The sequence below is a fragment of the Pyrgilauda ruficollis genome, unplaced genomic scaffold (assembly GCF_017590135.1).
Source record: "Pyrgilauda ruficollis isolate IOZ18807 unplaced genomic scaffold, ASM1759013v1 scaffold12, whole genome shotgun sequence".
Classification (NCBI taxonomy): domain Eukaryota; kingdom Metazoa; phylum Chordata; class Aves; order Passeriformes; family Passeridae; genus Pyrgilauda; species Pyrgilauda ruficollis.
In genome coordinates this window covers 7,646,073-7,658,284 of record NW_024510321.1, presented here as the reverse complement: position 1 = coordinate 7,658,284, position 12,212 = coordinate 7,646,073, and the positions used below count along the sequence as shown (strand labels likewise).

Below are 12,212 nucleotides of genomic sequence, written 5' to 3'. Positions count from 1 at the left end.
TGCTTTATTTATATCCATTAGGCTCATGGCTAGTCAAAGTTTTTGACAGAATGATGTTCTTAATTTCAAAGGCATTTCAGTCTTCTTCTTGAAGTGTCAAAAAACCCCACCACACTGTAAACAATGTTCTATCCTAAAGATACAAAAACTTGACAATCAAAACAACTTCAAACTGCAATTTACTCTGACTGAAAATTCACTATATGTTTAGTTGGCTCTACTCCAAGATTTAAAATAATGCAAATCTAGAACCTAATCTTTTGACTATATACAAGCAATTCTCCCCCTCCCCCTTTACCAAGACTAGAGATGGCTGGAATTCTTAATCTCTTTTTTCAATCATCCTTTAGTACAAATCTAAATGTTTTATTTTCCCATATTTCTGGAGAAGAGACCAGTACAGGTTTCCTGACACAAATACTCCCAGATTACCAAAACATCAGGATCCAGATGCAGATTTTTGCAAATTTCCCTAAAATCTGCTCTGCTCCAAGAAAAGGTTCCATTGAACAAAAAAACTTCAGAAAGTAGAGCCTGGTAGTGCCTTCTGTTTCCTCTCTAGCAGAATTTATGCTTGTTTTGAAAAGCCACAAATAGAAATATTTATCAAAAAGCTAAATATTTGTATTTCTGGCAAAACTAGTCAGATTTTTGATGAAAAATAGAATTTTCCACAAAGGTGTGCACTCTGTATAGAAAACTACTTTTTCTGTGTAAAAAGAAAAAAAAATTAAGCAATCGACTTTCTGTAGAAGAGTGATTTCAACAGAAAATTTGGAGAAAGACTATTTATAGCAAAGTAGGATAGGGGCTTGGAGAAGACATAGAGAAAATCACAGAGTATTGTTTGTGAACAGAGCCACAGAAAAATCCTTTTAACTAGCTGATCATGTTCTATCTTGAAAAAAAAAAAAAAATCTTTGTCTTCACTGTTAAAATATTTATCCAGAACAGGCAGCTGGATATGAATCTGCACATTTACTCTCACCTCGATTAATCCACCCATTTTTCTGCCAAATTTCCTTTAGTCTACATAGTTCCTTTCCTGATGACATATTTAATCTCAGTTTACATTTTCACAGGCAATTGAACCAAACATTCTCTAAAATCCTTAGGTCTTCATTAATATTTTCTTTATCTGCTGAATTCATCTTTCTTGACTGCAGATTGCTAAATTTATATGCAGTGCTCTGGATAAGACCTGACCAGACCTCTGTGTGTTACCTGACCTCATTCATTGCTTTGTAACTCTACAACAAGTCTCTGTCCCATGTGTCTTGAGATCACATTTATTTTTCATAGCCATGTCACATTAATACTCATATTTGCCATGCACTGACTTGCATACAAAGGACTTCCTGCTATTGCCTTTTAGCTTGTGGTGGTAACATTAATTTGTTGTTTTTAGCACATGATGTTCCATCTTGCTTTATTAAACTTCCAACTACTTTTTAGGACTTCATTTTCAGATGATCCAGTTCTGTAGGATTACCTGAATATCACTTACTACCAACAGCACCTTGAATCAGCAGCAATTTTTTTGTCAAAGATGAAAATAATTACTGAAAGGAATAAAACAGGACCCTGGCCTGATCTCTGAGGAACTTTACAGCTATTTCTTTTTTTCCTCCTGTTTATACATCAGCATTATTAGTTATCTTGATTTAATCACATTTTAATCACATTTTAATCAAATAGATGTTTCAATAAGCTCCATCAATTCAACTACAATTTCTATGGCAGCATATCAAACAAATTACTGACAGCTATCTAGAACAAATCTAATGACTTTTCTTTGCATAGAAAGACATTTTCTTACTTCTTCTCAGTAAAGTATCATCTCATGCTAGTACTACCTCCCTTTTATAAACACTAATTGTATTTTATTGTATTTTTCATTTGTTTTCCTTTCTGCACTTACTTGTCTATTCTTCTAAAGCCTTTTATACCACTTTATCAGTTAATTTTTTCTGTAGTTTTTTTGTTTTGTCTTTAGAGTTTTTTTGGGAAGATCTACCCTTTACTTTAAAATTGAAAAAAAAAAAAAAAAAAAAAAACAACCCACCACAAACAAACCAAATATAAACTAAATATACTAACTATTACAAAACCCTAAAATTAAATGGGAGAATTTTCTTCTCATTGTATCAGAAGAAAAAGATTTGATGCTTTCATGTCCAGTAAACTCTCAAAAAAAAAAAAAAAAAGCACTGACCAGCCAAATACCCAGCTTCTTTATTTTAAATTTAACGTATAAATTTAAAATATCAAATTCTACTTCATCTACACATGTGAATATAACTGAATGCCTATTAGTTTAATGAGTATAATAAGGATCTGAGGATAATGGAAATCAGAAAAATTGGATACCCTAGCCAAGAAATTGAAAGAGTTCATTATACTAAAGGGATCTCTCTCGCTCTTTTGAAATTACATGGAAGTCTTCTAAATTTGAAAGAGAGAAAGAACAAAATCACATACTTTACACTAAGTACTGTAGACTTCATTCAGTGAAAAGCATCCCTGTGCCATTTTCTGACTGAGGATTTCACAGCTACAGACATCCCTCTAAACAAGCTATTCAGCAGTCCTGAACTTAACAAACCAGACAGGAAAGTGTCTTTGTTTTCACTGAATTTCTTTGTATTTGTGATCTGCAGAAACATCATTGGTAGCCAAGCTACTTGCACTCTGCAGAAACATCATTGGTAGCCAAGCTACTTGCACATTACAGAAAGACAACACTGCTGCTGGTTGGGAGTCTCTGCATTGGGGTGGAGTTGGTGTGCTGATATTGGCAAACTGCCACTGCACGGGCCACTGCCAAAAAGTGTTTTGTGGAGCAGTTTGAGCCTCACCACTAGAAGATGCACCCTCAGCTACATCATAAAGCTACTCTTCATTCCCAGACACACTGTTGGAGATGCTCAGAGGCAGGAGAATGAAAAAGCTGAGGTGACACGCTTGAGGACAGCCTTTCCTTAGAAAACTCTCTGTCTGTGTGGTGTTTCTCTGCCTAGAAACCAACACAGCGTTCAAGAGGGGACATAATATGATCGGTAATGGTGACAAAATTTTAGAACTTCTGGACACCATCTCTGTGTTTTATCTTCAGATAAAACACAGAGAACCTGAATTTCATTTTCTCCTCTTACTGCAGCTACAATATTTGATGCTGGAGTGTTGGACAGTAGGATCACTGTGCTGCTTCTCAAAGGATGGTGCTGCAGCCACACGTCCCCTGGAGCGTGCCCAAGGTCTGAAATCCCATTGTCATGAGCAGGACACATACTGTATGCCTCACTCAGGCTTGGAACCTTCTTTGTCATATTCTATCTGATCACTGAGAGACGCTTAGTAAGATCAAGTATGTTAATAGTTACTGATACTAAAATTTTACAGAACTTTAATTTTCTCCAGTATAAAAGATCCAAACTGCACATACACTAGTCACAATCTTTCTTTCCTAGAAACCCTTTCTAAAATCTATTTCCAAGGCTTGATGGAAACTTTCCTTAAATATTTGGACTGCAGGAAAAAAAAACAAACCCAAACAACCAACCTAACAAAATGCAGGATGACAGTAGAGTGCCTTTGGGAGAGTTAGGAATATCTGATGAAGACCTAGTGTCTTTGAAAAGTGTGAACACCTAGGAGGAGCACTCCTTTGGCAATGAGACTTAGTACAGCATTCCACATAAACTCTCTGTGGTCTGGAAAGCAGGGCTCAAAACACACAAAACAGCTTGAGCAGCTCAAGAGACAGACAGGCTTGCAAGAGGCACGTTGTTCAGGATGGCTTGTACACATGCTTTGAGGGAAACCCTTCAAAACTTTTCATGCAGTTTAGGTATTTCTGGCAACTCTATATTATGCATTGTGTGAGCAATAATTGTTAGATAATTGAACCAAAAACAACTCCTTTTAAACAATGAAAGCAACGGATCTGGAGACTTTATACACAGAACATGAAGAAGATTTTTGAGTAAAATACAAATTTTCAAAGCATCTTGAACTCCATCAACAATTTAAATAAGACCTGAGCTCAAAGAGGATTGGTCTCATTACTTCAGTATGGAAACTCTAAATCAGCCATTTACTGCCAGCACTGTATTAGAGGATTGTAAACAGACAGATGGCCAGGCAGCAAGTAATTGTTACTTATGGCTCTACTGGCATGTACCTTTCCTCAGCAGGAAGACTCTTCCAACAACTGGAACTGAGGAAAAGCTTTTGGGTCCTCAATGTGTTGTGAGAGCAGAGAACTTGCTGTACCTTGGCGCTGCCTGTCGCTGTGTCCATTGCCCATCACTGAACTTTCTATTTCCGCTTTTACTGCCCTCTGAGGAACACCCAGCTGATCAAAAATACTATTTGTTTCGCTCAAAATGACGCTGTGTCCATTGCCCATCACTGAACTTTCTATTTCCGCTTTTACTGCCCTCTGAGGAACACCCAGGCTCAGCTGATCAAAAATACTATTTATTTCTCTCAAAATGCATTTCCTTCTCTACCACCTCTATTGTGATGAATTTCTGTGCATTCTCTCTGGGCTCCATTCTCTCTGTGTGTTCGCAGTCCTGTGCCTCGTGGATACCTGCATAAAATTTTTCCTTTTAATTTGACAGTCCCTTCTTTAAAATGTCATCAAATCAACTCTGCCTAAATGTATATGACTCCTTTGTTCTTTCATAAACCTATCTGTTCTTTGCTGATTAAGAGTATCAGTCTCATTTGTATTTACTCCTATATATCAACAGCTGTTCTAGTTTCATTCTTGTTCTTTATTTCCCTTCTACATCCGCTGTAACAGAGCACTGAACTGTGATAGGTTTAGGTGAAAAGAACTTGAACCATAATTTCTGGACTTTATCCATCAAGAATTTGTTTTCTTCTTAGGGAAAAAGGAGCACTTAGCTATATATAAACAAAAATATTAGTATTTGATACATCTCCTTCATCTACTGTCTCTTTCATGTCAAAGAGTCACTGGGAACAGCAATGGAGGAAAGGGTTGAGAAATAACTGATGATATTTCTTTTTACCTAAAAATGTTGTTTAATTGAAAATAAAACATCACAAAAATCTTTGTACAATCTTCTGATAGAACAGATGTAAGTTTCAAAATTTCTTTGCTAGTTCTAGCGTATGTGGACTATTAATATTTGAGATATTAGTTTCTGTCATTCCACAGAAGGAATAATGATGACAGTTCCCAAGACTGTTTCTACACAGAACGTTAACAGTAATTTGTTAATTGGTTTCCCAGGCTACTCAGCTTCAACAGCCTAATGAATTATTTGCTGGAAGAATTAAACACTGGGGTTTGGTGTCTGGCAACTCTTGTGTCCTCAGCTGCTGGGGCAGCCCAGCTGGGGCACAGCCTGCCTGGTGGCTGCTCTGCACAGGGACTGCCCTGGGGTTTATTGCTGATGAACCTGATGAGCCTTGGCACGTATTAATTCCACTCATGAGAATGACTGCTCTCTTAGCGGGATGCCAGTCATCACAAAGAGCAAGAAAGAACGTCTAAAGAGAGAAGACTGGAAGGATTTTCCAAAGCCTTGCAGTAATGATAAAACATCAGCTTCTCGTGAATGATAAAAGAATGGTTTTGATATTGTTATTTTGGAAAGACTTATAGCTCTTAGAGAAATTGTGAGGAGCAGATCCAGACTGCCTGTGTCAACCAAGAGCCTGAAGAGGAATCTCAGACACCGGTCTCAGGAAACAGAGGGGCTGCACTGTGCAATTCTCTGTGTCCAGGAGTTTTGACCTGAGAGCTTGCCTGGGAATCTTAGAGCTAATGGCATAACCAGTCTCCTCTGCAAACCAGCTGTGTCAGTAGATGCAGTCTGGCCTTTCAGTCCACCTATCACATGCAGATCAAAGTCAATCCAAAGAGGTACTATTTTCTGCAACAATGAGAATATTTTCATTACCTGACAATATACCATCCTACAACTTTTTCTTTCTACATGAATGTTTCCCTCTGCTCTCAGCATGCAAGTTATAGTACTGTTTATTGGTTTGTAGTATTTCTTTTTTATTACACCAAAGATGTTATAATCAGGTATTTCTTCTTAATATATGAAAATAATTTTTGCTTACACATTAAAAAATTAAAATTCTCTTTAGCTTTTCTCATAGAAGTGTCCTTGCTTTGCTTGTAGCTGTTTTTTTTGGGGGCTATTTAGGAGAGTTTTATGCTACCTCCTCAATTCCTTTTAGTACATAATACTTACATTACAACACATATTAAATCAATGGAAAGGCAACCGTAAAAAATCCCCTTTTTCAGCTAAAAGCCAATATATAAACGCTTCTTTTTCTGTAACACAAGGGACGTGCTAACATGTCATTTAAATGTGTACTTTCTATGCCTCGTGAGGCAAAACCCGGATCCATGCCTGGCGTAAACTGCCAAGGAATATCATGGAGTTGCCTTAAACTCTTGTTTCTCTATTGAGAACTCGGAAAAAGAAGAGTTGTGGGGAAGAAATTTTTAGTAATACAGCTGTTGCTCTACACAGTGGTGAAACGGACCCTGCCAGGGATCGCTTCACTCACCCCTCAACGTTTTTCGTGCGTGCCTGGTTTGAGGGGTCTGTGTTCGATGATCTTACTGCTTTCCCCGGCAAAAGGCATCCCGGAGCGGGCACCGATGAGCTGCGGGATGGGCACCCAGGCTGCCTGGGCGTATATCACGGGAAGAGGGGGTTCTCCGGCACCTGGGAGCGGGCAGCGAGGGGTATGAGCATCCAGTGCCCGGCAGCAGCCCGGGGGTGGCGGTGGCACCTGCGGGGCGCAGCGATGGGCGGGGGGCGTCCCGGCTCAGGGCAGCGACTCGCACCTCTTATGGGGGGAGCGCCGGAGGCAGCGAGAGGGAGGAGGAGAAAAGGAAGGCGAGGAGAGGGGCTGGGGAGACACGGGCGGGCGGGCAGGAGCCGGGGGCTAGAGGAGGAGCTCCGCGCAGAGCGGCGGCGGGCACGGCCGCGGTCGGGCCGGGAGCTCGGAGCGGGGCAGGTGCGGGAGCGGGCAGGGGAGCCGGCAGCGGCCCCGGACCCTATGGTGCCGGGCGGGACCCGGACCCCGCTCCCCGCCTTCCAACGGGGCCCGCGGAGCGCCTTCGGACGGGCACTGGGCGGGCATGAGGACGCTGCCGATCCTCCTGCTCTCGCTCTGCTGGAGCCTGCCCCGGGTAAGTCTCGGGCGCGCCGCCCGCCCGCGGGAGCGCTCGCTGCGCCCCGGACCGCGGGCCGGGCTGACACCGCACGGCGCCTACCGGAGGAGCCTGAGCGGAGCCCCCCGGGCTGTTCCGCAGCCCCGCGGGGCGGGGGCTCGGCGCGGCAGGTGCGGAGGCCCGGCCGCACACGCTCCGGGACGGCGCTGCCTCCCGCCGCTGTCCCCGGGCGGGGAAGGCGAGCGGAGCGGGCGCGCAGCTCCCCCGGCGCTCCCTGCCGCATCCCTGGCAGCTCCGCTCCGCCGGGCACGGTCCCATCCCCGCGGAACCGCCGCTTGAGCCCCGCAGTTTCCCCCGAGGCCGGTGGACACCGCTGGTTTGCGAAGAGTTTTCACCGAGCGCTGCCCGGTAGCGGTCCAGAAGCCACTGGCCGTCGTTGTGGGGGGAAAAGCCTCACATCTACAACTGCTCTGCAATATGTACAATGGGATTGCGATGTACAAAGTAATCAGAATATTGAAGTCCTCTTTAGGGAGCCTGCTTTTATCATCTGTATATTTTCAAGCGTTTCTTAAGTAGTTTGTAAAAGTCAGTTATATTGATGGAAATATGATACACACCAAAAAAATTTTTTAAAGCCTTTTAAATTTTTTGTTACTGTGTAACACTAAAAGTCGGGAAACCATACTGAAGGTGAGTGCAAGCTGCTTGTCAGAAGAAATGTTTATTCATCAAATTGCTGGTCTAGATGCTTTAGAAATTATTGAGCTGCTTAAAATGCAGAGATACTCCTGAGTTGGATTTCCAGCTCGGTGTGTGCCTTTACATGCGGTTTGTGTTCATTGGTGATGAAGCATAACCCACCGTTGGTTAAGCAGAGGGAAAGATTCATGAGCATAAGTCCTAAAAAGTGTTGAGTGCCCTCAAAATCTTGATGTGTTTCGGGAGGTGGTCAGAGCCACAAAGTCTGGAACCCTAAATCTCTTTAGCTTTGTGAAGTCCGTCTGAATGAACTGGATGCATTAGAACATTGTACAGTACAGTTTAGCATGTAGCCCACCTGTGAAAAGTAATATGCCACCTTTGGGAAATAAAAAAATTTTAACAAAACTTTATTATTAATCTGAGGTACCAGATTATACTTGCATGGAGGTACTTGAATGGATATTTCTGAGGTACCAGAAAGTGAAGTTGTTTATTCAGCAGGCTTCTTAATTGCAGTAGCTAGTTTGATTTATCCTTCATTTATTTAACTTTTTTATTAACTGAACCTTCCTTTCCAACACCCAGAAATTGTAATAGTTCTTGGTGAGTAGGAAAACCACTGTCAAGTTATGGAATGTTAGCACTTGGAAATGAAAAGTAGCCAAAAGTAAGTTTTTTGAAAGGAAAGTGCTATTAAAAAATATTATGTATACATGGGACTTTTATTTTACATGGCCGCTATCTGCGAAAGAAGATTATACATACCAAAATGTAGGTATTTTCAGTGTAATGCTGAACTTTGAATTACAAATTCTAGAAATCCTAATATATGTTAAATATGTGTCTCTGAAAGGAAAAGAATTCTGCACTTGAAACATGTGCAATACTCAACTTAGACAAAAGACATGGGAAAGGAAGTCAGGTTCTGATGTTGTGAAATGAGATATTTGGAGAAGAGAGAGATTTTTGTGAGTTTTCGTAACAGCCTCTGCTGTTATGCTTATGGCTCTTGCACTGTATTTTTAAAAGCTGTGCAAGTGGTTGTCCACGAAGAGACTGCAGCATCATCAGGTTCTCAGTCCTAACTCTGGATCCGAGGTTCTGGGCCCAGAATCACAACTTAATTAATTATTAACATTTTTTAAAAATTGCTGTGTCATGCATCAGAGATCATTACCCGATTGTGTTATTAAATGTCTCCTAAAAGTAGTGAAAGAAAAGACAGAAACTTGGAGAGAGACCACCTTTTTCTTGGTAACTACAAGTGTGAGGTGTAAGGATGACTGAAGTACTCATTTTATTGTATTAAGATGTGATTTCATTTGAGCTAATCAAACTGTCCCATCAGCTCCACTGATGTTTCCAGCTTTTCCATTTGCCACCTCCTGCAGTAATTTCTCCCATGCAGTCTCTTCCATGTGTTTCTCTGTGAGGCTCTGACTGCCTCTCTGAATTGAGCTGACCCCAGTACAACTTTCCAGGGTCTCGTTTCTCTCTCCAGTACTGCTGCATTCCTCTCTTCCTGTGGACATACATAAACTTTTCTGAAAACCAAAGAACTGAGGGTAGTGCTTTGAACCAGTAAAGGCATTAGTGCTTTAATTTTTACATAGTGGGGTTTTCTTCTTGTGTAGCATTTGCTTGAATGAAATAATCAAGGTCTGGGGCCTTCAGGAGATAAAATATGGTGGAAAAGGGAAGGAAAGCAGAATTTACCATGTCAAAGAGAATGAAATTTGATAAATTTTCATGTCCTGTGATTTGTACTAAACTTTCAGCTCCCTAACTTACTACAAAAGGGGAAAAGAGCAAACGAATCTTCTCTCCTTTTTCAGTTTCAGCTCAGAGTTTTTCTGGAGAAAAATATCTGGTGGCACAATATTGACGAATGCACTAGAAAGCTGAATGAATGCTACAGGAAGAAACCAGTAGAGTATTTCAACATTTTGCTCTGAAAAGTCAATGTGTGAGAAGCTAAAATGGGCATTGAGTGTGTCTAGCACATGCTTGAGTGAAACCTGTGCCAGTTAAAGTTGTGGCATTCGTTGTTGGTAGTTGCATTCTTCATGAAGCATTTTCATTCCAGTTTCAAGACATTTGTTAATTTGTTAATTTGACACAGGTGGATGGTGTCCATCCAGAATGCAGATTTCAGCTGGAGATTCACAAGGAGGAAACCAGGTGCATGGAACTTCTAAAGAATGCAAAGCCAATGGACTACAAGGGTAAGAAAACTGTAATGTAGAGATAACTGGAGTATTGAAGATTTTCTCTCTTTACCTTCTTTACTGTTGTGATTGCAGTTCCTGTAGTTGTCTGAACTGTGCTTGGGATTTGACAGTTTTTAGAATTTATGGAATTTTGCATTAAATGCACTGCTGCAGCAAACGTGGTAAGAGCTGTGCAGGTGCTAAGAATGCCCTGGCTGGGACACCAGCTGGGAGCAAGCACGTTCTCCTGTGCTGAGATGTTGTTGTGGCATTTTCTGACTGGCAGAGCAGCTGTGATGACAGGACCAGCAGGAAGAGAAAATCTGAGGGAAAGCTGACAGCCTTGGGTCCAAGCACCTCTCCCTAGCTGTGGCTGAGAGTAAAGTGCTATGGCAGGAAGGATCTCTGGGTTTCCCAAGTGGACAATGTTTCAGACTGAAGGCCAGATTCACACCTAGAGGACCATGGAGTCGTGCAAAGGGAAAACCAGACAGTTGTGTTATGCCCAAAACCCCAACTCTCTCTGTTACTTGATTGTTTTCATTTTCTTTCTGCATAGAGAGATAAATATATAGCTAGTGATAGAGCAAACTGAAATTTAGTGGAAGGAAGAAGAATAGTAGATGTAGGGTTTGGTTAGGTTTTTGGGCTTGGGGTTTGTTTGGTTTGGGTGTTTTGTTGGGGTGGGTTTTTTTGGTGTTTTTTTTAGATTTTATTAGATTTCCTTTCCATGTTCTCATGGGAGAAGAAAAAACATTTATGGAAAAATAACATTTTTCTTGTAAGTTGAAGCTGCTGGTAAAGCCATTTGTTCAGCAAGCAGAATAAAAAGGTGACAGATAAATTTAGATTGTCAATACATGATTTATTTGGGCTTTTTGTGTTAATTTTGTTTTGAATACACTCTGACAATGACTATGGGACCTCAGAGACCTGCCATCTGCAGTGCTCTTTGAGCATAAACATGAGTCTCAACTTATGATGCTTTTTCCACCTCTCCTCAATTTAAATGTGTAACGCTCTTAATGCATATTCTAATACTAATTTGTATAAAAAAATTCAAAGGATCATCAACAGTTTATATTTTATTATAATTTCTCCATTTTATTAATCAAGATCAGTAATTTAAAAAATGCTAAAACTTACTGGAACAATTAATCTAGATTTAAGGCTTTTATTTATATATGAGTGGTGAAGAAAGATGGCTGTTACATAAATAATACTAGTGCGAAGCCAGATGGAGAAATAATTAGTAGGCCAGCTTAATGAATTAAATCATGAGCCAATAAATTCCCTGTTAGCTGTTACATGGCTTTGAAAGTCAAGCTTTCCTCAAGAAACACTTTTGTGATCCAGATGCTGCACTGCTCCAAGGGTATCTTTGTGATGCACACCAGTTTTATTTTGGGTTCCCTAGGGGAAGAAAGAAGTTTGCTGCCAGTATTTTCTTCCCAGCCTCTTTTCACTGGGAAATGGGTGCCTTCTGAAGGCAAACTGCTGTGAAAGAAGACTCGTGTCTTCTTTCTTGGAGGGACACAGGATGTCTGATGGTGTTGATTCCACCCTGCAGACAGTGACAGAACAGCAGTGAAAGGATTTAGATATTTTTTTAAATGCCCATCTGAAACTAAAGGAATATTCCATTTTGTTGGAGACTGGAATAAAGCGCCAGCTTTATGAAAACTGCATGTTTAATACTACAGGAGAATTTGTTCTATGCTTTCTGTTACAGATACCCTCACCAAGAACCTCCAGAGAGTAGCCTATGTTAAATATATGCATTTACATTTACAAAAATGGACATTCTCTGTGTGTTCTTATTTTCCTAGTAAGCTCTCTGTAATCATACAAAGAAGTAAGGACTCTTTTGAACAGTAATACTCTGACTGCTGATAAAGTAGAATTACTAAAGAAAATTGACAAGCTGGAACTAGTCCAAATTGTAGCTCCACGTGTAACTTGTAATACATTTGAAACATGATTCTTTACAATAAATTCCCAAATGCTATTTCACTTTTTCCTGATTGGGAAAGGTGGTTATCCAACCCTTCCCATACTTCTCTAGCTTTAGTATGTGCTACCTGACTTACAAAAGCTGTTAATAAAAATCTTAT

At 40.7% G+C, this 12,212-nt stretch overlaps 1 protein-coding gene across 1 annotated transcript in view; it reads left to right on the top strand.

Moving 5' to 3' along the window:
* Positions 1–6,969: 6,969 nt before the first annotated feature.
* The window catches only part of VIPR2 (vasoactive intestinal peptide receptor 2), a 44,409-nt gene continuing 39,166 nt past the window's right edge, over positions 6,970–12,212 (top strand). The window contains exons 1-2 of the mRNA XM_041489551.1: positions 6,970–7,201; positions 10,011–10,113. Of these exons, the coding sequence (XP_041345485.1) occupies positions 7,151–7,201; positions 10,011–10,113 (154 nt within the window). The 5' untranslated portion in view covers positions 6,970–7,150. The remainder of the gene's footprint in view (positions 7,202–10,010; positions 10,114–12,212) is intronic.